Source organism: Grus americana, chromosome 19 (genome assembly GCF_028858705.1).
Source record: "Grus americana isolate bGruAme1 chromosome 19, bGruAme1.mat, whole genome shotgun sequence".
Taxonomy (NCBI): Eukaryota; Metazoa; Chordata; class Aves; order Gruiformes; family Gruidae; genus Grus; species Grus americana.
In genome coordinates, this window is record NC_072870.1 from 12,087,381 (window position 1) to 12,111,652 (window position 24,272).

Genomic DNA, 24,272 nt, shown 5'->3' on the forward strand with positions numbered 1-24,272 from the left:
CCAGGGCTGTACGGAACACCTGGGCTCCCCGGCCCCTCCTGGGCTGCGGCTCCTTCAGGACGAGGACGGGCATGGGCTGGTGCCGAAGGGAACCGGGGCTGGGAGCGGGGGCCACCGGCACCGGGCCCGCTCCGTCCGGGCACCGCGGCTGCCGGGGCCGCCTCGGGCCGCGCGTTCCCTCAGCTCCGCAGGCGGCGGCTCCGCCCGGCCTGGCCCCGCCCTCCCTCCCTCGCGCAGCGGCGCGGTTGCCATGGAGCCCCTGCAGCCGAGGCGGTGGCGGCAGGTGCGACCCCGCCTCGCGGCCCCGCCCCAGCCTGACGTCAGCGGCAGCCGCGGAAGATGGCCGCGGAGCCGCGCGGTGCGCTGCAGCCTTCCCGCGCTCGGCCGGGCGGCGCGGAGCCCTCGGCTCCCTCAGCCCCTTCGGTCCCCTCGGAGCCCTCGGCCCTTTCGGCCCATTCGCCCCGCGGGCGCTCCCGCAGCGGCGCGGGCGGGCGGCTCTGAGCGCGGGGCGCGGCGGGCGGTCCCGCTCCCCGCTCCGCCATGAGCTGCTCGGCGGACGCCGTGAAGGAGAAGCTGCTGTGGAACGTGAAGAAGGAGGTGAGGAGGAGGTGGGCCGGGGGCGGCAGGCGGGAGTCTTCCGCGGAGCTCCCCGGCGGGGCCGGTGAGGTGAGGCGGGCAGAGCCCCGCGCTCCGGGCGGTGGAGGTTCCCCCGGCGGCGTGGGGGTCCCCCCCACGGGTGGGCTCTGGGGCCTCGGGCCGCCCTGCGCGCCCTCCAGCCGGGCTCGGCCTCGGCCTCCCGCGGGGGGTTCCGGCCGGTAAGGAAAGGTTGGAGCTTCCGCGTGATGGATTTGTTTAATCGGTTTTGCAGTAGGGCTGGTAGTTAAGAGTTTGTCTTGAGCAAATAAAATAAAGCTTTGGCTAGATTGAATTAAAACACAATTTCCCTTCAGGAGGCGATGAATGGGAAGTGGAGGATTTGTTTGACTACAACTGTTTAACCCTTTCTTTGGTGCTGGTGTGGAATATATGACCTTCCCGTGATTGGAAAATCAATAAATAACGGTGCTACGTAGCTGAGCTGTTGAGGCTGGCGTTGTAACGCTGCTCCAGAAATGTGTCAGTGGGTTTGCTGGGTTTTTCCAAAGAGCCTGAGGAGAAGAGATGCTTCTCTGTGGGCTTGCTCTTTCCTGCCCCTGCAGCCCGTCACAGTGGTGTTCATCCCAGGCAGGAGTCTGCAACGAGCTTGTGGTCCTGGCTCCCTTTCCCGGGGGTTGTGTTCCCTTATTGCGCGCTCTTTGCCAACTTCCTGAGCTGCGAGTTTTAGAGGAGAAGGGGGTGGAAATCAGGGATAAGAAAGCTAGTCCTAAGATACCCTTGGGTGAATGGACTTGGCTCCCAAATGCCTGGCAGAGGGTGTCTGCTCCCGTGGTGCTGGTACCTGCGCTGGAAGTGCTGGGAAGGGGAGGAGGGCTGGCTGTTCTTACAAACAGCTGCGTGACATTTATGTGCTGGGGCAATCTGAGATCTGGATAAACTACAGAACATGCTGTGCCTGAACGGGGACGGTGGCGTTTGATCGCACCTGCGTTCGGACTGGTCACGCTCAGCCCACAAAGGGTGGTGCGGTTACCTGGTGATGTGCTCAGGACAGCCTTCCTGCTGCGCTTCACCTTTGGGTTCCAGCGAGGTTCCTGCGGGGACACAGGAGCTCTTTGGGGTCCCTGCTGAGGTGGTGTGGGAGGAGATGCCTGTGTGAGCGTGCCTTGGTCCACTTGTGAACACGCTCCAGCGTAGTGAGCTGCCGCCTCTCACCCGTGCACCCAAGTGCCAGATTTTGCACTCTTGTGGCATTGGCTGTGTAACAGCTGCGTGTGGCTGCTTCTAAGTGAAGGTGTAATGTTTATCCATCACAGCAACAAGAAGTATTTTAAAAAGCTAACTATCCTCCCGCTCCTTTCACAGCTCACGGCTGGGGAAATCAGAGGTAGCCAAAGAGCAGGATTCATTAAAGCTCAAGTGAGAAGTTGTTGCTACGGCTGAGGTTCCTGAGCGTGAATCTGGTGTCCTAATATTTGTTAGTGTTGAAAGCAGAACACACCAGATGTTTCAGTCAGTGTAGGTTGACTGGCAGTGGTACAGTGGGGAGGACACGTCAAGAATGATGTGTACACAGAACTGTGTGCCCGTGTCCTAGAATGACCCAGGCAGCAGCTGGCTGCAGGGCACTGAGCGGGTGTCACCTATTGCTCGCTCCAGCTAAATGCTGTGGCTGAACATAGCTGTGGACCTGCCACTTCATTTAGAAATTTTAGCTTAAACTAGGACCTTTGAGCCAAGGTAGTGTAAGGCTTGATTTATAAGTGTGTGTGTTTGCTCTCCTGGGTTAATGTTTAAATATATAAATAAATTTGAGAAACGTTTTCCAACTCTGAACATTGCAATCTTGTGCTAATGTACGAGATGGAAAGTGAAATGGATTTTCACGATCCAAGCCAGCTTGAGCCGAGGAGAACAAGTGGTATATAATTAAAAAATCTGAGGCTAATTTGTTTTTAAAGTCTCTAAAATGTTTTTAATTGGACTCTAGCTTTTAAACTACTTGAAAAATGCTTGAAAGTGTTATTTGTACCTTCTGTGTCATCTGCATTTTTGTTTTCTTTGATTTGTTTTCTTTTCTTGTCCAAATCCTCACAAATGCTCTTTTAGAGGATTTATATTGGATTGGCTTTTTGGGGGTTGTCCAGAGCTTTCCATCATAAAATAGTTGTGAGAGCTTTTTGGTGACTGCAAATTAAGGTAACACCTCTCTCCTGCAGATGTGGAGTAGGGGTCCCTGTCTGCTCGCGTTAAGACAAATGGTATCAGGAGGCAGAGATGCTGAGATTGACTGTTTAAAAGAAAAATAGAATCTCAATCAACGGAACCAGGAATTGAATGCAAACCCCTGGAATACCAGCCACCAGATTATGCTGCCCTTAATGACAGTAACTAACTTTTTCTGATAGAATTTTCAACCTCATGTTTTATTCTGTGTGACTTTTCACACAGCCACTTATACCTGCACGCATGTTGTGTGTTGGTGGCCTTGTTTTGACAAAATGGACGTGACTAGTCCATGTCCATCCTCAAAGCGATCATTCCCTTCCCTTGTCCTTTAAACCCAACCTCTTCCATTGAATTATTTTCACGTAACCTCAATATCTAATGGAGTTCAGAGTACATATATTCTTTCCGTATGTTGTTTACACCAAGCCTCTTAAAATTCAGTTGTCTTTGCAAAATATAAAATGGTTGTCTCCAAAGTCACTTGGTGCAAAATGTTTTATTTTATTTTGTCTCTCCCTCTCAGCAAAAACTTTTGCATTTTTCCTTTGGGAAAATTTACTGCTGTTTGCTTTTTCTCAGATGGACTTTCAATTCCCACTGGTAAAGAATGTATTTTGTTGGCCCTAATAGAAAGGAGGACATGTAATGTGTTTTGAAAATTTAACTCCACCGGGACTCATGCTGAGGCTGCTTATAAGTTCACGTTTCAAACATTTATCTCTCTGAAGGAAAATCTGTTGTGACAAGTAGACTCATAAACCAGACTTTGTTCTGGCCATTTCCTTCTACTTACTGAAATTGAGGGTTTTTTGCCATTTCTGGATTTAAACACAGCATTCTTTCTAGCTGTGAAACAAACAGGATAACAATAACCTTAGCAGTTTCACTCTGAAAAATTTCAGAGCCCTTCACAAACACAATTGCTCATCTAACAACTAAAATGCAACCACTTCTGAGCAGAAATACAGTACTTATTTAGCAACTTGTATTTATACCACCCAATTCTTCACTGAGAGTAACAAAGAGTTAGTGCAGCAGGAGCAATCAATACATGAGATGAACAGGAACTACATAAGCTAAAGAAGTCATGGATGCTGGACATAAGGTTTTCTCCTTTGAGATAAAAATACTGTGGGTTTTAACTGTGGTCCTGGTTATTCTAGTATTTTATGAGCACTGTTCTTTGTGTCCGATGCTGCATTGTCCCCATGGTGCTACTCCAGCATCCCATTGTGATGCAGAGATGGGGAAAGTGCTGCCATCTGTGTTCTGAAAGAGTGGTGCTGGATTGAAAGGTCATTCCTAACCCTGAAGTTTGCAGATATGTTGAGAAGTGCTGGGTCAGCCCTGGTCAGAAATCTATCATTGTGATAGTTCAGCAAAATTGTGGTAAGACGAGTCTTGACTGTTTGTTCTCATTGGAGCGGACCGAGAACTCAACAGAGGGATGGAAAAGGGAAAGCCTGTGGGTCTCTGCCAGCCCTGTGCTTGTGAACAAGTTAGTATATAGTCAGTGCATGTGGTGTCTTAGTAGTCTTCATTTTCTTAGTCTTTTATACCAGTAGGTTGCTGCAAAATTGAAGTTTATTTCCATTTTTAAAGCTTCCTTATAATGAATATTAGAAAAAACCCCAAACAACATAAAGGCATTTCTCTTGTGTTTTTCTTTGGTGAAACTTATTAAATAATCCATGTATTATGACCTGTGTTTGGTGTTTGCTTCTGAAAGTTTTGGCCATTGTAGGACGTAGGAGAAAGTCAGAGCAGGGATCCATTATAACATCGTGCGAATGCTTATCAGCTTCTGTTTGAGGAGCTTGCTTTGCTCTCCATGGATAATGCTACCACCAGGATACTCTTTACTCCTCCTATGCCAAGATCTTTCCTCGAGTAGACAGAGCTCTGCCGTCCTTGCTCTCCAGTGGTTGGTAAACTTGGTGCACACAGAGCCCGTTACCTTCTCCCAGGAGAGCAGAATGTCTCCTGAGCCTGTGGCTGAGGCCTGTCCAAGCTCTCTGCGACTCCCTCGGTGCAGGGCTCCTTCTGGCTCGCTGATGCAGAGACTGAGACACACGGAAGTCAATGCGCTTGCCGCTTTTCTGCGTGCTCGTGCTGCCTGGCAGGTGTACTTGAACATCGTGGTTAAGATGAGTGGATCCTGTATTGATCTAACAGAGGAGGCACAGAGAGCGGGAGGGATGTTTCCAAGGCAATGGAGGGAGCTGTGTCGCACCTCGGCCGGACCTCTGCCGCCTCCGTCCCGCTGGAGCAGGTCGCTGTCTGTCAGCAGCGCTGGCCCCGGCTGGGGGAGGCAGCCCTCCGTGCCTTGCAGCGAACAGCAGTGCAGTTGGCTCAAGAGATTTCTTTACCTGTACAGGTGGAGGGGTGGATGCGGTGGGGGCGGGCTGATGATCTTTCTTTTAAGGAGATTAATTTGCAGTTTGGTCAGGTCCGCTAGTATCTGCAAGTGGGTGTCTGTGTAGGCTTCTGCTCAGAAAGCTTCATTGACAACTGCCTCCCCAGAACAGAGACACACAACAGCATAATTCCCTGCAGAGAGAGCTGCCCAAAATTGCAAGAGGAAGAAAAAAAATAAAAAGAAGGCTTGTATTCCATTTGATCAGAAACATTTGATTTAGCTCCTTGCCTGGAGCATCCCTGAATTACGTGGCAGTGGGGAATGACGTGGAATTGAAGAACGCTGCATTCCAGCTTTTGAATCTTCACATCTACGGTCTATGCCCGGAGAATGTTTTCTACTAACATTCACTAACTCTCCAGAAAATGTGCAAAGGTTGCTCTGTGTTCGGTGGCAGTTGGGAACAGACACTGATTGCTCGCCTGGTCTGTACTGCTCAGCTCTGGAGAGCCTGGATTAAAAATCTGCCGATAGCTGACCATACGGTGCTGCTGTATAAAGTAGAGTTGATCGTTGCATCTGAAACCTTTTTCTTTCTGATTTTTTCATACACTTCAATTTTTTTGTTCCTGGGGCTACAAACTGGGATCTAAATAACATACTGAGCTAATGAAGACTAATGATTGGGGTTTGCCTGCGAAATGTGTGACAGTGGGGAATTGGCCTCTGAGCTCCAGAGCTCTTGCTCCTGGCAAATGACTCTTCTTCCTCCCTGTTTTCAGGAATTGAATTCCAGTTCTCTGGGGAGCTGAGGCTGAAATCACAGTCTGAAGTCCTGGGTGCCTGAATTCATGCCTTGAACTTGAGTCGTACGTGCATGACTGCCCTGGTGCAGCTTTCTAGTGCTTCCTTTTCTGTCCACCTCAATGCTAGCGGCACTCGGAGGTGCTTTTTCCCTTTAGTAAATCAGGCCTTTCATTTGGTAGATTAAATGATGGTTCTCATCCAGTGAAATCAGAACAGCTTGCAAAGGTTGGGTCACTGTCCTTTCACAGATGGGTCAGCTGAGGCACAGAGATGAGTTGGCTTGGAGGCAGTGGATCCACGGTCTCTGCTTCCACTGCAAGCTGTGTTTGCCGGAACATGCTGCCTGGAGCAAGTTTTGTTTGATTCCTGCCAAGGCAAACAGACATCAAGCTTCTAAATCAACAATGATGTGAATAAAAATGTGAGAAGCGGTATTGATTGCTGGGTAAACAGGACGATCGAGATGCTTCCTGTGTGAGATCCCATCCATGAGACCTTCTCACACCTTTGCTTCTTTCTTGATGTCCTCTTACTCCTCCACTTTCCACTGCTTTACTGTAAGGTCCAAAGTTCTAATAGCCATGTCAGAAAGAAACAAATTGGTTAGGAGTTTATGTTGTCAAGCCTCAGATGTGAACAGTGAGCCAGGTTTTATAAAGTACAAAAGACTTGCTTTGAAGTCCTCAGATGGAAAAAATGTTCTACTTTCAAAGCCTCTTACGTGTTTGCTTTTTTCCTCCCAATGTTTGCTTTGCAGCCCAGAGGGCTCCTGTTTGATAAGAAGTTCAAATTCTGTAGAATCAACTTGATCCAGAATTTGGGGCGAGGAGAACGCTGCGTTTTGAAAGGCTCATGCAGCGAGTGCCAGAGCTGGAGCTGCAGACTGGTGCCAGCCGGGGCGGGGGTGTAGGAGTGGGCATGGAGACCTCACAATGATTACCAGGGAAAGGCATGCTTGATTGCAGCATCCAGAATTGGCCTTGCAAATTATCTTACTGGAGGAGGAAGCCCTCAAACTGGAGAAAGCACCTTCATAGGCAGCTGCCACCTCATCATCCCAGCAGTGCAAGCAGAGCCCAGCTGCTGATCAGGCATTGCACCTGCAGCTTCTCCTGCTTCCAGCTGAGTGGGGAGGCTTAAAACCTTTGGACCTGTCAACGCTACCAGGAAGCGGTAACCCAGCTAGCTTTAAACTGGTTATCTCGGGAACCAGATGCAGCCTAAGGAGAGCTGGGCACGCAGTTGCCAGCCCTACCGAGAAGCATGGATCGAGGTCTCCTGGGTGCGCAGCCCTGCGGCAGGCTGCTGGGGACCTTTGCTGTGCAGCTTGCACTGGCACTCAGGCCAGAGTGAGTTGGTACACGGGCCGTGCTGCTGAGCTGGTTGGTAAAGAGCAGCCATGCAGTGACTACCTGCCAGATAATTCACTATTTGTTGGATTGCAGGACTGCTGTAAAAATTGTTTTCAAGTAAAAAAAAAAAAAAATTTGGAAGAAGAGAGTATCTTGTTAAATCTTCTGCCACAGTAGCACTTTCATATATTGGAAGTGATGTGGCATTTATTAGGCAGAGTGTCCTAACCCTGTAATTATAGCTCACAAATGAGAGAAGCTGAAAATGGCTGTGGATTTGTATCTGGAAAAGCAAGTGCTCTGTGGCCAGGAAGGAATGAGTGTCTGATAAATGAGTTGGTTGAGGCAAATAGGTTTCATCTGGTATCAGGCTGAGGAAGCCATTGGGGGAGGAACAAGCCAGCAGATGAACGGAGGGTAACTGCAGCCGCTCTTCAAGACCCTAATTGTAAGATTTGTCTGGTTTCTTCCTTAATTTTTGAAAGTCGGTAATCTGCAATGAATTCCCTCTGGAGCCCATCAGCCTTGAAACCGGAGAGGAACTTTGTTTTAAATCAGTAAGAAGTGAGATAAATGTAATTATATTTGCTGTAATTGTTAAATGCTGTCTAGAAGCAAAAACTGAAGGCACTGCCTTCTCTATCGGTACTGTATTATTTTTGTATAGTGTCTGGTGCAGCAGAGCTTTGAGAGCATAATTTGTAATTACTGTGGCATGTGAAGTCCCCAAACCGGGGAAAGGTTGCTGTAAACCTCTCTTGGGATGTATGCCTGTGTAGCTCAGGGATTCTTTGTGCTTGAAAAAGAGCAGAATGCCACAAATGGAAAGAGGACATGGCAACACATAATCTTGTTTCATGAGGCAGAAGTAACTACATGCAGGAAGGCCAAGGATGAATCATATAAAAAGTTCTGCACAGCCCTTTGGAACTTCTGCTGAAGAAGTTCTTGGGAAGGCACTCTGAAATAATTCAACCTTTTATAGGGGCACGTCCCAAATAGACCTGACCTTGTTCTACCAGAGGCTCCCTTATCCCATGAAAAGCCGCTCAGGTTTGTCCTTCCTTTCCCCCCTTAAGTGCTTCTGTCCTTCCTTCCTTCCCTGCAAAATGTAACTTGCCTGAGTTGTTAGTCTTTTGGTGGTGGGGAAAGGGCAAGCAAAGGCTACACTGAAACTCCCAAGTGCTGGGCTAGTTTATGTTGAGATCTTACAATCACTTCTTTCTGTTTGTTTTAGGTAAAGCAGATCATGGAAGAAGCTGTCACCAGGAAATTTGTACATGAAGACAGCAGTCACATCATCGCCTTATGTGGTAAATGACACGCAAAAGAGCTAACGCTACATAATCTTACTTTTCCTATAGAAATGTATTTTGTCTGCTGTCAGAGGTAGATGCAGGGATTTAAATATTAGACATCATGAACTTCAGGCCCATGTCGCCTTTTCTTTACGTTTGCTACATCTGTGTGTACATTACAAATAAGAAAGTAACTCTTAGTAAAATGGCATTATCCAAAATAAGTACCAAGCCAAAATGACAAGGTGATTTACTAGGAAGCACTAGCAGGTTAAATAATATGTATTTGGACATAAGATACAACCCAGAGAATAACTGCCAAAAGATGAAGTTTTTACAGTCATGGGTTAAAATCTGGCAGCTGCCTTCCAGCTGAAAGTACTTCGTTCTGTAAGTTGTCTCAATGTATTTGAAGAGTAAAGTGTCTCATTTTGAGTATAGGTGACAGAATCCAGCCCAAAAAAATCATTGAAAGAACTGTTGCCTCTATTAAAAGAAGAGAAACAATGGAAACCTCAGTGACTTTTCTAGCCAGCGTCGTGCCACTGGCTAATTGGCACATCTCAGATCTTTGCAACACTGCTCTGCTCTCTGCTGTGCACTGAATGCTGTGTTACATAAATGGTGATTTAAGAGATTGTCCATGATGTCAAAGCCTAGCCCTCAATCTTGTATATTTTCTTAATATAATCAGTGAGCCGTTATTTTGGTGACTTTTCCTCATGACTCTATTTTGGAAGTTACATTACCAAGAATTAGCAAGAAAATAAAATTTCTTTGTGGATAACATCGTGTATACCAAGGGTAGCTGGTGTTTCATAACTCTGAATCGATCAAAGGCTGAATAAATTCTAAAATTTGGTGGTGGTTTGCCCAGCCTCTGCAGACTTAGATTGATGCGTGTGTGTTGTGATGATGAAGCGAAGCAGAGCCGGGGTGGGTGGGTGGATAAAGGATGGTCCAAATGCTGGATTCTCGTAGAGATCAGCTCCCCAAAGTTGACACCAAGTACTCCTTTGGAGACTTAGCCACTTCATTCAGTGCCTGGGATGGAACTGTTGAATGCTGGTGCAACAGTTCTGAAATCTAGCCCATAATTTGCTAGGGCCAATAAAAAATTTAACACTATTCTTACTATTCATCAGACTTTGGTGTGTGGAGAAACATCACAGCGAGATACTGCTGAGAACTATGTACAATTGTAAATATATATGTTGGCCTGTGCATTCTTGGCTGCTTTCTCTCCATGCTTGAAATTGAAGACCTAACTGGGAGTGATGCTGAGAATCATTGGAGAGCAGCCATCCTGTAAACACTTCTGGATTTCACAGAACGGAGCATTTGCAGCCAAGCATACCCAGATATGTGTTGATGACAGTGGAGAGGTTAAGAAGACTGGAAGTCAGATTTGGCTTTGGAGATAAGTAGACTGTTCAGACAAAGAAGTATTGACACGTTACTGAAAGCCAAAGTCAGAGAATAGTAACCTTTTCCTGTCGCAGCATGGAAATTCCAACTTGCTCTGCTGCGCGTGGTTATTATGCGTGCAAGGCTAATCTTTCACTAGCCTGCTTGCTGCTTCCAAGTTATCTTTTACCTACAGCTTAGGAGAATTTATTCATCCCTATGTATTCAGGAACGCAAGATTTGGCCATGTTTCCTGGCTAATGTTTTATTACTATTAATACAGACTGTAGCAGTTTCCTTCATTTAGGTTGTGGTTATGTTAATATTCCCCTCTTATCTACTGTATATTTGTACTATACAGAGGAGAAAAGGTAACTGAGGAAGATGGTCCTGAGGTAGGAGCCCTGAGCCAGTGCCCTTGCTGCAGACTGCCTGTTTGATCTAGGGAGCTCCTCGTGTTGTGTGTGTGTTCTCCGTCTTTGAAACTATATTCTGCAAGATGTGCTGCAGTGTTGATGTAAGGGGTAGCGGGGCGGCAGCTATTTCTGTTAGAATCTGCTTGGCCAAAATTAGGAATACTGTAAAATCTTCTTAATGTTTCTCCCTTCCTCCCACTGTGCTTCCAGTTAGTTTTGTGTTCTGGATTCTGTGGGGTCTGAAGAACTAATAACTCTCCGTGAGCTGCCTTATTATTGCCCAGCAATCCTACCTAACCTGAGGAAGTATTCCAACCTGCAGCTGCTTTGGATGTAGGACTTAATTAACTCTGATCTAGAAGTAGGTGAAGCTGAGTGTTCTGCTCTCACTTCAGCTAATTGAATGGAGAAACTGTTTCCAGTAGATTTGGCTAGCAGCTCCTGGCTGGGGCTCTCCTCTGTGTGCAGTTCTCTTCCCTCCCCCTCTACAGCTTCGTGTGCCTCTTCGAGAGGTTTTTCCCTTCTATTTAAAATTAGATTGGCTCAGTACATGAGTCACTTTCAGCGAATCTTTGTTATAAATATAGAATTCTTGTGAATCATTTTAGTCTCCTGCAAGGCTGAGTTTAGCAAGAGTCTCTTAAATACACGGTAGTCGATTTTCAGGGCCCGTCTGCATCAGTAACAGAAGATTTCCAGGCTCTCCTAGGTCCTGAATGGCTGAAGGTGCCAATTAAGTAGCGTGTGCCACTTTCCCCACACCCTTAGGTGCCTCTCTGTTACAGTACACAGGGTTTGTAAGGACGAGGAACTCCCAGGCTGAGGTGGCAGACTCAGTGTTTGCTGTTCAGCCCCATGCTGGACTGCAGCATCTCTGAACAGCGCTTAGGGGCATCATCTGTTAGGCAGAAGGAAGTTTTTCATGGCAGTTGTGCCTGATGGGGTTTCCTCATGGTCCGGCTAGCCCTTGAAATGTGTCTCCGTGGTCCTGGATTCAGTCCGTAGGATGCAGCTGGACAGAAGAGCAGCTTGTGTTGTGTTGGGTTCACTTGCAAATCTAGAGCAGCTTCTATGAGATTTGGCTCTGTGGAGATATATTGGCATCCAAGGGGTGGGAGAGCCCCTTTCCTGTCCCAAGGAACCCTAATGAGACCACAGAAAACACGTATTGAGGTAGGAGACGCAGTCTCAGCACGGCGTGTCTAACCTGTTGAGCACAGAGGGTGAAGCAGTGAGCTCACCTTTGCAAGCTCCTGAAGGAAATGCCGTTCTCCGGACCGGGGCACCTCCATGCCACCCTTGCTGGCCCCTGGAGGAATAACGCAGGTCAGTTCTTCTCATCCAGTGGGAGAGGTTTGTTGTGACCACAGTGACTCTGCTTGCAATCACCTGTGTGATCTCAGAGAAGGAAAACAGTGCTGACGTTTTCATCCTTCTGGGGAAGCAATGAATGCAGATATCTTTGTGTTTGTTCTCAACTCAGCTTATAACCTAGGTATATTCCAGTTATTCTCTCATCCTGTCTGATTTCTAAAAGATCTCTCCAATTCAGAGCCATAGAGGTTCAGTTTGGACTGTGTGCAGTGTGGCTAATGTGTGCCATGTTGGGACAAAAATTCCAAATTTCTTTGGGCTACTGGTTGCTGTTGAGTAAATTTCACCAGTGTTTTGTGGTCAATCAGAGTATAATGAAATGACGCAAGCTCTGTGGATGTTCATAGCATCTTTAGTGGACAGGCGTTTCTGTTAGAAACTGGATGTGGATGTTTTCAGCCTGGGTTATCTGGTGCCGTTTCCATAGTAACGGTAGCTGACATCGTGTGACGTAGGGACTGTGCCTTGCTCGTTCAGCTGAGTGCCATCGCTGCAGGCCAGGGAGAACACTGCCGCTCTCCTGCATCCTTCCCATCACCAGCTTCCCTGAAGTTTTCATGGCTGGTTGTGTTCCCGCCAGGAATACTAGTCATTTCCTGCTTTTTATTTTCCTCTGAGGGAAAGGGGGAAGAAGGAGGAAGATTTTCTTCTGTCTGTCTCTGCAGTTCTCTAACGCATATTTACCAGTAATCACCAAGCAGGGTTTTCCAGTCCAGTTACGCTTTACATTACACTTACTCAGTTTGTCCGAAAGCTACCTGCAGCTTTGCCAAGCCTCTTTCTGCGTGGTTGCCCATCTTTAGATCTGACAGCAACGTGCTGCTATAAGCAAAGAATTAAAAACCTGTTTAAATCTGCTGTTCATACAGCAAACATAATGGAACATGCCTTATTCGTGAATGCATCTAAGGCAGGGTTACCCAAATGTTGTTCTTTGTGCCTGCAAGGGCGTGTAGCTCACGTCATGAATCTCACAGGACTGGTTTTCTCCAAGTGGTCTCTTTTATGTGTCCAGTCAAGATCTTTTGTTACCTCATTTTTTAATATTTCTTCTCTTCCCCCTTTCATCGAAGAAAAAAATAAATAATATAATTGTACGGAAAGTTTCACAGAAGCTAGAAATGTACCAGGTTAGGATATCTTTACTCCAGATGTACAAAGTCAATTCAAACAGTGCTTAATAACACTCTTTATCTTGTCAAAAAAAAAAAAAAAAAAAAAAAAGCCCTTACACTTTCAATCTCATCTTTCAAACCAGCATGTTGATGTTTTTCAAAGAGCTGTCTCATTTCCAGTGGATGTATTTAACGTGTGTTGAGCTCCGTTGCCCTGTCAGCTCGGCAAGGTGGCCCTGAGGAACTGGGACAGCCAAGAAGACTTTCTAGAGCTGGTGTCCTGAGCAGGGCGCGGGCAGGGGCTTCTGCCCCGTTCACGAGGTCTGTGTGCCTCCAGCAACATCGGAAAGAGGAACTTTGGGAAAGGCTTCTGCAGGCTTATCTTTTCCTTCTCTGCTGTTCATCCCAATTAGCGCATCCGTGGTGGAATGGGTGGCCAGACTCTGTTCCTTGCAACAGCATGGGTCGCTGGGACGTTTGTTTAATGCACTTCATGTTTACTCTGTGTGCAGAGCTGTAATAACTGCCCCAGTCGCTCAAAGTGTACGTTCCGTTTGTATGCGTTACTCTTTGGAGGGGAAAAGCCTTCTCCTGGAAAAGACACTTAAAGAAGCCATATACACCGTGTGTGCTTGATGTTTGATGAATGGGTTATGTTCCCAGAAGGACACTGCTCCTCTAATAATAGTAATTAAATGTAGAATATATTTTTAATGTCTTGTTTTGAAAGGTATATTGATAACTACTCTGAAAACAAAGTTTTCCCAGACAAAATCTCCCTTGGTGAAGTTAACAGTGTATTGTTCCAACTGGTGTAATTATTGCTTAAGTGTAGCAAGGATGCTGACAAAAACCGGGATTGTACAAAACGTTCGACATTCACCGCTTGTTTGTTTTACAGGAAATGTGAACTTTGAATTGACTTGTAATTAAATTATTGTTCATATGAGTTGACCGTGTTTGGCCTGGTTTATAATTTAAAGGTATTTTTATATTGTTTGAAATGAGTCTCAGTAGTTTGTTCTCTTTGAATAAATATTTTGAGTGCATTAACTGAAACAATCCTGAATTCTCATGCTGTAAAGTAATTGCCATAGACTTCAGGTGGATTATTGAGAGCTGGGACGTGCCAGAATCACATGTAGATTGTTTAGATGTAAATCCAACGTGCCTGCTTCTCAAAGTGAACGTAGTTACTGCATTTTGGGAGGAAGTTGGCAGTAAACATGAGTAAAAATGGTAACTTGGGCACTGTTGAACATGCAGAACTTGGCTTTTCAATGAGATTAGGGAAGGGATGAACTGCACAAAAAGCTTTTTTTGGCCTGAATAAATCTGCTACCAGTAATTAAACCCATTAATTATAATGTACAGAATCCCTTTGTGGTTGAAATGAAAAGGCCAGTTCTGACTTTGAGCTGTAGAACGGTATTTAATCTTGTGTTTGAGACTTCTTTTAAACCTTCTGTGAGGGTTGCAGGTTTGCGTTGCACGTGTTCCTTGGGATGCGAACGGAGAGGAGAGAGTTGGGGGGTTCTGCTGCTGTCCCTGGGAATTGTGCCACCAGATCTTCTGGGGACGCCCCTGGGTTTGCACAGGAGCCGTGCTGGGAGGTGGATGGGTTTATTGCAGGGGCATAGCCCTTGGCTGGCCCTTTCCTCCCACACCAGCAGCTGGCCTTGATTTTTCTTTGGAGCCCTCATGCTGGAGGAAGGGTGGTAGCTGCAGCAGTGACAATCCCGTAGCTGTGCTTGGTGCATGTCTGATGAACCTCAGAGCCAAAATGATCAGTGTGATACCTCAAAAAGAGGCCCCTCATCCCAGAGGGGAATATTCTTCCTTAGAGTGTTATGGGTGTTACGTGTAAAATTTTTTTATTTTTTTTTTATCGCGGCAGCCAAATTTCTTCTCTTTTGCCCAGGTGCTGATGGCAAAGGAGTTGCACAAAGGAAACTGTTCCGCGCGCTGCAGCGAGAGGCTTTTCTTTGGTGTGGAGCCTCACAACTGCACTGGCCGCTTCTAAGGGCTTGGGAGGCCTGGTCTTGTTAAGTGGCCGCCTGCCAGCGGCACTGCAGATCTGCTTAGTGGCTGAACTTGAACTCGAGTCAACCAGGAGCAGGCCGTCGGTTTGGATTTGATGTTTCAGGCACCTTTCTCTGGTTTTGTCATAGTACTGCTGAGTTTTTTGCTGTCAAGGAAGGTTAGACCTGTAGATCCAAGTGTGCCTCTGAATTGCATCACGCATTCCTGTTGATACTGAGATGTTGATGCGAGTGTGACCAAACCACTTGTAAACTAGAAAGCAAAGAAACTGAACTCAAATTCTGTCAGGCATTGAAGCTCTTCTAGCAAAGAAAACAACAAAACTCCTGTCTTCTTTTGGGTTGGGGGTTTTTTTTTTTTTTTGATACTTCGGGTATCTTTTTTGGTATATTTTGGATACTTGACTTCTTCTCATTTCCAGTTATTAATATAATTTGATTTCCCCCCCCAGTCTCGGTTACAGTCCTTCAGAGGCATTTGGAAGTATTTATTTTTCCTTACTTCAGTGTAATTTAATTATCTTTGCCTTCCAAATCTGTTCTAAAGCTGTGTTTTATCTAGACCAGACTTACAGACCAGAAATATTTTCCCCCTCTTAACCCCAAGCAGTAAATTTGCAATTTCTGAATGTTAAGTCACTGTTCTGTCTTGATAGATTTGTTGAGAATACTTGCTGCAGAACCTGCAATTCCGTGTGCTGGTCCATTCCAGACTCAGCGTGCAGAGATGAGGAACAGAGATCCTCTCCGGCGAGAGGAGACGAGGGAGCTTGGCTCGCTCAGCCTAGGAGACAAGCCTGTCCCCTGGATTGAGCTGTATTAACCTCAGGTTTTGTTGTTTCCATTTCCATTATGTTTCCATTGCTTTTCTTCTCTTATTAACTGATGAAAATGACTGTTTTTTTTCTTGGGAATGCTGTGTTTAAATATCACAGATCTAAAAAAACCCACTCCAAATCCATGTAATGATCTGTCCAGTAATGCATTGGGAACGGTAATATGGTTTGACTGCAGAGCTGGATCTGAATATTAAACGAAGGTGTTTATACGTTAGCTGTGACTACGTTTAGTCACGCATGCAGCCCTTCAAACAAAAGAAGGATGTGATCACTGCACTGGGGGCAGCGGATGATACAACGAGTTCACATTAGTAAGCAGTCCTTGAAGCGGTGCATGGGAGAGATGGGGTGACATCTCCTGTCCCGCAGTGCACAGACAGTCGCCCAACCACGACGCGAGTGCTGACTTGCCCAACTCAGCCTGCTCTGGAAGCAGCCGCTTGCGAAACCCTTGGTAGTCGCTGGACGCGGTAGCAGAGGAGCGTGAGCGAGGAGACGGATGGGTGAGGAGGTCCATGCCGTGGCTGTGCGGTGCTGCGTGTGCACCTGGGCAACTGCAGGGCGCGTCCTTCTCTTTGTGGGTGACTTCCAGGTCTGTAGGCATGATGTGCCAGGTAAATTTATACTTGTTCTCAGTATAGTTTCTCTCATATGCTCCTCTAGGGTGTGAAGTAGCTCCTTCAACTGCCCTGCATTTCCTTTGGTACAACAAGACTAGAATATGTTCTTGACATGGGACAGGTGGTGTTAGTCCAAGCTGGACTCCAGGCTGCAGATAAAAATGGCTCCTTCTGTGAAACACTCCCTAGCTGGCATTTGTATTCCTTTTCAGGTAGAGCAATAGGAACGCACTGTTTTGTCTCTTTTAACCTGTGTGCATATTACATGCAGTCTGCCAGTGTTCCCCATCAAGATACTCACGTACTCTGTGGACTTGATATTAGCCTGTGTGGTGGTTTTGAGGATGTGAGACTGGAAGTCCTGTCACTTTTATTTCAGAGACTTTTTAAAGAGTGTGGGGCTTTTAAATCTCATTCAAAGGAGTTGCTGACCTGATGCATAAGTATCTTTGAACTGTTTGTGCTCTGTTTGTCTTGTCGGAGTGTATTTCATGTTGTGTGCTTTTGCTTTCAAGCTCCTAAAGTGTCTGCGTACATCAGGACTGCACAATTTATTGTTCTCCGAGGCAAAGTGGAGGAGAACTGTCACACACAAGTGCTTTTGAAGCGACTGTGCTTTAGGCTTTAATTCCACACTTGAGAGGAGACCCAACGTGGAGGTCCCATACCCATCCATTGCAGTTTCCTTTCACATAGTCCTGGGGCACCGAGGCTTGCATAATTATCAGTGTAAGATCTTTCCTTCTTGGGAAACAAGTAGGGGGAATTTTAGTTGGAATAGCTCTGTATCAGTCAATATGTGTTCACAGTGAAAGGACTGGCAAATTCTGAGAAACAGAATGGTTCTTGGGTCCTGTGAACGTTTTAGAACCAATTCAGTATATAACATAATTGCAGTTAATCTGCAAAACACTTACTAAGATTGGACTTTCTATCAAACAATTTAACAGTTATTTCCCAGCTTTAATTAGGTGTCATCACAGCTTCCTAAAGAGATGAGTACTCCATTCGTTTTGGAGGTGGTAGGCAGTAGGAGAGCAATTGTGTGGTGGGATTTTCTGGGGCCACATGCTTAGTCTGAGGTCAGTTAAGATCTTAAGTTTCAGGGTCTGTAAATGTTTGCAGGAATTCAATCAAATAGCTTCAGGTGGATCCTGGATGTGTCTCTGTCAAAGCTGGCAGTGGAAAACCAGGAAACCTGTGAAGGTGAATGTGGCTGGTGACTCCTCGAGACCAGACATCGGGGGTATTTCAGGGACAGCGTCCGAGTTGCAGGAGTGCCTGCAGTGCTGGTTAGGAATCTAAGCTGCTAACGTACAAAAGGGTTAACCACAAAAATGTGGTTAGTTGTGGGACTGTTTTCTTCTTTGGTCTTATGATGACTTGTTATCCCATTTTGCACAAAGTTAATTGTGTTTGAAAGAGAAGATCTAATTAGGAACCAATGACTGCATGATGCTGGAGCTTGTGTTCTGTTTTTTCTCGTTTAGGACCTGAAATCTAAGCAATTATCAGAGTCACCAAACGTCATGATTGCCAGCCCCAAGCAATGAAAAATCATGAGTCAGAAATATTTTCCTTCATGGCCCTAAATTACAGGAGTGGATTAAAGTTCATGACAGGCAAATAAAATAAACCAAAGACTAGAAATATATTTCTTAAATACATTTCTTACCCAGAGATTCTTATCCAGCGGCATGCAGATGTTCAATGAAGAGATGGAGATGGACTTGGAGCTAGTGTGGACCTCATTTTTGAAGCGTCCTGCCTGTCCACACAACAAACTGTTGCCATCAGCTTCAGCTGGAGTTGGAGCCTTCCGGTTCCTCTGAAAATCAGCCCCATTAGGAAGTGATGCCTTATGTTTTGGGGGTTTTAGGTGATTGCCTTGAGGCTTCCAAATAGCACAATGCTCCTAGGCTTGCAAAAATGTAAGAATTCGGTTTCCTCTTTCTTTTTTTCCTTAGCTCACAGAAATGTAACTTATGTAGAAATAGATGTAAATAACCATTGTCCAACCAGACAATTTATTATTTGAATTCTTTTGGTTTTCTACACTTGGCATTGATATATTAAAAAAAAATGCAGTTAATCTGCTATGGAAATGCAGGTGTCTCATAAAAAAAAATGAGCCTCCCTGTATTAGTGCTTCTATTTGGAAAACAAATGGAACATTTTCAGTGATGAATAATACTTATAAAATAGTTTACAGATATTCTACCTCACTTCATAAACACATTAGCCCAAAGAGAGTACCAGAGATCATCATAATTGGGGGGAGGCAAATTTTTTTTCACACAAATTTAAAAGGTTTTTGATTGTCCTCCAAAGATGACTGCTTTAGAGTAATGAGTGGCATGCTATGGAGGAGAGGAAAAAAGAGAGTGAATAGTAGCTGCGATGTGAAATCAAACAATTTTTGAACTGCACGTGCTTTTAGTCTGAGAAGTGAAATATCTCTTATGCTTTTTAGAGCACTCTGCTAAACATTTTACTTTAGTCCTGAGCCATCAGATTGGATCATACACAGTTATTTAGAGAAACCTCAGTAATTTTGATTTAATAGTGTTTAATGGAAACACTTCCATTTTCTGAAGGCTGTTGAGATCCTTGAAGCTTAATGGTCAAGATTTTAAAGAGGAGAGTCACCAGCCTCCAGCCCTGATGTTGCCCAGCCAGAGCTATCTTTAGAACTGAGGACTGTCCATTTAGGTATCTTCCCCCCTCCACCCCCACCCCCCCCCCCAGGATTTATTGAAAATACGATGTCTCTGTCCTGTCTGTGTGGCAGAGTAAAACACAAGTAGCTTGAGTCCAGGTGAACTTAACCATCACACCACACAGCCTTGGATGTTCGGTTCCCAGTGACTTCCAGGGGAAAAGGTGCTTTCTCCTGATACAGATTCAAACCATCCAGTTAACTATAAGTAGAGTTTTCAAATTAAACTGTTCCTTTATAGTGTATTTTCAACACTGCTTTCACAGTGAATCTCCTTTCCTGTGAAATGGAAAGGTGTTTTTCTGGTAGTTATCAAGTGCTGTTTTACTGATGGACTCTTCAAGGCAGAGACTGTTGCCCCCTAGACAGTTGCACAGGTCCTAGTTCTGTGCAGTCCTGATCACAGATAACATCTCTTCGTGCTGTTGTAAAATAAAAATTCTTGGTGGTGTGCTAGCACCTTTCACCTTTGCATGGATTTCAAGTGATTTGCTACATTAGGGCTTTAACAAACACTAGTCAAATTAACAGATACTTTAAAGGTCTTCATTTTGCAGCTTGAAATGAAAATGAAATTAAATATGAAAACAGCTTATCCTCCCAGTTGATCTAACATGGGGCATCTTGACTTCTCGGCTGACCAGGCAGAGGAAGAGCCACAGCAGCAATACAGTGCCTTTTAACTCCCCGAGATCCCTGTCTCTTAGCAGTGCTGATGTTGTTCTGATGTGACCGTGGGAGGGCTGCTGTAAAGGAGAACGTGTCATAAATATACCAGACCTGCAGTGAAGCTGCAAGCTTCAGATGTCCACAGTTTTGTGGTGAGATGAAAAATGGGCATATGCTAAAAGAAAGTACTGAAGTCGTACATCAGCAATGGAAGAAACGCATCAGCACAGGTAACTTTGATGCATGTAGCTATTAAGGGATGCTCCGTTGCAAAGCACAAGTTGTACTTACCTACTGAGGCATTTGCTTGAGGTTGTGATTATAAAGAAAATATTTAATTGGACTTCTTGTACTCTTGCTTCCTACTCTTCTGTTCTATGACACGATTTGTTAGTTTTTTTGTAGTAAGGGTACTTCCTCTATCTCAGTGACATATGAACTCTTTCATTCTGGAAATTTGTGTGCTTAACCCTGAAGATGATTGCAACCCTGAAAATTAAGATGTGATTGCAGATATCTTTGTATCATTCATACCCCATGCTATGATATTTAAATGACAGCACCAGAGGTCTGAGGAAGATATTAGTTCAAAATGAGCCACTGGTTTCAGTGTTTTTGTTCTGATGTGCGAGGGAATCCTTCCCTCTCGGTTGCAGTGGTTGTTGCATGGTTGGGTGTGATGAACGAGGTACTGAAGATCAGGTGAGGCAGGTGGGAGTTTGGCTGTAGCACAGCTCTCTCCTCATTATCCTTGCCTGGTGTCCCAGTGGCGTGCTTGGATTTGTTACGTGAGGTCCCTTATTTGCAGTGCAGCTGTATCAGGAGAGTCTATGATCCTTGGCATTTGAAGGCAGAATGTCACATTAGGATTGAGACTTAAGCACGCACTTCATACTCAGTTTTTCTCCCTTCCATAAAATGCACAAAACGGTACCCTTTGGACAAAGGAGCAAATTTATCTCCTCTGCAGTCATTTGCTTATTACCCATCTGTACCTGCATACTAGCTACCTCACCTACTCAGTATCCATTTCTCAATGACAGAGCGTGCTATAACTTGGTAATAAAACTGGTTTCAAACTAGGCAGATCTGTGATTAGCTAGGTAAAGCAGCAGCAGCTGGAGATCGTGAGCATCTGACTGCTTCTTTATCATCCTCCTCGTTTCACTTGTTCTTATTTTCTTCAGCCTCATGAATTCTATTCCCAGTGTGCAGTTTCCATGAAAACAAGGTATTCAGCTGCGGTGTGTCTTCCTGTCTAAGGAAAATCTCATCTGCTAAATAAACCCCAGAAGGACTCCTTCCACAGGCCTTCCACCCATCCAGCCCCATCCCTAGAGCTCTCTTATTTCACACTCCGTTAAATCACGTCAAGATTTCATAAAGGCAAAAAAGGAGAAAACAGAACATGTTCACCTGACCCTGCAGAAGTAGCCTTGTTGAAGTCATAAAAAAGTGACATTTTTCAAAGCTTGTTGGGGACTGTGATTATTTGGACTGTAAATCAATAATGTATCTGCACTTAATTAAATTTGGTGGATACTGCAGAGGATGTTCCTCAAAACTGGCTGGAGTTAATGATTTTTTAGATGGCTGCTGTCAGCTGAACGATACAAGGGAATTACCTGAGCTGTGTTGATTTATTCCAAGTGCAGTGCTGCTCTTCCAATCTGTACATAATGAATATCTGCGTTTTTCTGTAGTCAGTTTTTGTATGTATTTATTGCTGTAAGTATAGTGACAGTAGGCAGGCTCACTCAGAAAGCTTACAGTTGTTATGTGTATACATACATATGTGTGTGTGTATATACACACTACCTGTTTGTACACAAAACTACCTGTTGATGTCTTTCTGATGTTATCAGTTCTGCCAGAAACAGCTAAATCTTCATCTCTTTTTATGTCTTTTTAGAGTGTCAGATTCCAAAAAGGGAGAAAAGGTTCATTTTCTTTAAAATAGGTAAATAACTTCATTTTCCTGTCCCAGAGGTGGTTCTAACTATAACCCCTACAATATTTTGTGTGTTATTTTTTTAGGCAGCAATCTGAGCTCTGCATTCTGTAGTTTGCAACTCCAGGGGGATTACGTATTTTTGGTTTCTCAAAAATAAAGTGGGTTTGCAGAAACCTGGTTTACCTAACCCTCTGGCTCTCTTCCCCCAAAATAGTTCTCTGTCAAGATTATTTTTCCCCACCCCCCAGCTCTACCATGTGTTCTTGATGTTGTCTCCATCGTATGCTGGGTGGGTTTTACGCGTGTGTCTCTGAGTGTGGTTGTAATACGTAATCTGTATTGATTTCAGCTGAGAAAAGATGTGTGCTGGTGCACTATGGAAACGAGGAAGGGGAGTGTGTGTGCACACCGTGCCCTTTTGTGTGTTCAGTTAAAATTTTTTTTCTGACACCGGCCAGCACAACAATAGGAGAGGAGTATATTAATATTCAGGGTAAATGAGTTAGTTCAGTTTGTTTTCACCTATTCCCACAAGCCTACAAGATGAATGCCGAGAGTCTGCCACGGAGAATTGATTTAAATCCAAGAAACAATGCTAATTCCCTTGCAGATTTCCAGAAAGCAAGGAGCGTAAGCAGCGCAACTGCAGAGCAGTGGGTTCGTGGAGGCCTTCCTGCACAGGCAAGGAGAGACTTTCCTGGGGAGGTTTTCAGGAAGAGTTTGTAAATGCTGGTTTACTTCACTGTAGAAAGTGTGCTTTCACCGTTTCAGTCCAATGCTTAGGAAACAGAAATCTAGTTTTTGTGGTTGGTTTAAAACAGAAGAGAAACAGAAAGAGAAGCGATAAGTGGAGCTAAGGAGATGTCCTTGAATACCTTGTGTCTCCTTTCTGTAAAGCCGTTTGAGCACCACTGTCAAGGTCCTCTCATGTCTCTTAAAAGATTCTGCAGCTTGGGGTGATTATTCTGCAACTTTGTCCAGGGTGCATTAAAGTTTCCTTGTGTCTGAGCCTGGCTGTGTGTGTGTGCAGGAGAACGTGGCTGTGGGTGATGGTGACGAGGTGCCATGAGACCCGTGCCTGCCGTGGGACACGCAAAGCCTCCTCGGCTCTCCCAGGCAGCTGACCTCTAACTAACGTGCTGTGAAGCTCCTGCGCCGGTCGCCGTGTGTGAGTGGTGCCTTCCTGTGGTCGTACGGTCCCCCGGGTTGGAACAGGAGGGCGTCTCTGTTGCAAGGTGTGCTCCCCTCCTCGAGTGTTTTGTGGTTTAACTGGGTACAAGCCACCGTGTGTTTGAAAGCTAACTTAGATTAGGTCCAATGTCAATGTAAAGTCAGTTAGCTGCTCTGGAATAATTCCCTCGTATAAAGGAGCCTGGAGAGAAAAGTTGGAGACAGAAAGTACCGAGTACCGTTGGCCTCAGTCTGCGGGTGAGGTAGAGGAGAATGACGTGACTCGAGGGTCACACAGGCTGGGACCCAGGTCTGAGGGTGCCTCACACGTAGAGCTGGACATGGCGCGTTAATCTCTCATCCCATGGAACGTACGTTTTGAGGCAATTCAGCAGCTAATTCCAGTGTCTCTCCCCTTGCGAATAACCGCTACGCGTGTATTACAGTCAGTTGGGGCCTGATGTTATGCCAAGTCCTTGTGATGAGAAATGTCACCATGGAGTAATTAAATATTGGGGCTTTAGGGACAGTCGCTGTAGAAATTGCCCTCTGTGGCAGCTGCAACATTTATTAATAATTAAAGCTGTGCCTGCTGTGCTTTTCACTAAATTTATTTCATTAATATTTTATTGTTTTAAAGAAAGAAAAAAACAACAGCGAAGGTGGGAAGAGAGCCTGTTTCCTAAGCAACAGCAATGCACTTTGCAGTTATTTTTAAAGGCAGGTTGCTTCATTTAAGATTTGGAACCGATTATTGCTGCATTGCTTCGGGCATCTGGAAAGCTGCTTTTCTTTTTTCATTTTCTTTATTTCTTATTGAAAGACAGAGCAAAACAGTAGCTGGGTTAAGAATTGTTGTGATGGTTGCTTGACAGGATCAATGACTATGATGTGAAGAACATCTCCATGCTGTCATCACTTTGTTCTTCCCATGCCGTTCTACCTGGCTTTGCAAAACCCCCATGGGCAACCAAACAGTGCTGACCCCGCTGCTGCTCCTGTGTTAGATGCACAGATGCTCCATCTTTGAGTAGAAACAGCCTTGCTCGCAGAGGTGCCATCAGCACTGGGCTCCCACTCGTGTAGGACCACAGGCAAACAGGCGTTGCCCTTGTCACCTACACATCTCCTCTGATCGCAGCTGGTGTTTCCTGGTATAAGCTGATTGCTGAGAGGGGTCGAGCAGGGATGTGCCCGTGTCCTGGCTCTCCTTTCAGGGAATAGTGCCGCGCGTAGGATTTTGTGCAGAACTTGGGTGAAAAAGCAAGGCTGTGGTTGTCTTCTGAGGCAGTAGTTGTGGGTGGG

At 45.4% G+C, this 24,272-nt stretch overlaps 1 protein-coding gene across 11 annotated transcripts in view; it reads left to right on the forward strand.

Annotated features, from left to right (window-relative positions):
* The first annotated feature begins 297 nt into the window (after window positions 1–297).
* SGSM2 (small G protein signaling modulator 2) overlaps window positions 298–24,272 on the forward strand; it is a 63,708-nt gene continuing 39,733 nt past the window's right edge. For 6 of the 11 annotated variants that reach the window (XM_054847115.1, XM_054847114.1, XM_054847108.1 and 3 more), the window contains exons 1-2: window positions 299–597; window positions 8,582–8,657. In XM_054847115.1, coding sequence (XP_054703090.1) covers window positions 541–597; window positions 8,582–8,657 — 133 coding nt within the window. In that variant the 5' untranslated portion in view covers window positions 299–540. Of the gene's footprint in view, window positions 598–8,581; window positions 8,658–24,272 lie in introns of all 11 variants that reach the window. The other 5 variants (XR_008579836.1, XR_008579837.1, XM_054847107.1 and 2 more) reach the window with 1 other exon arrangement.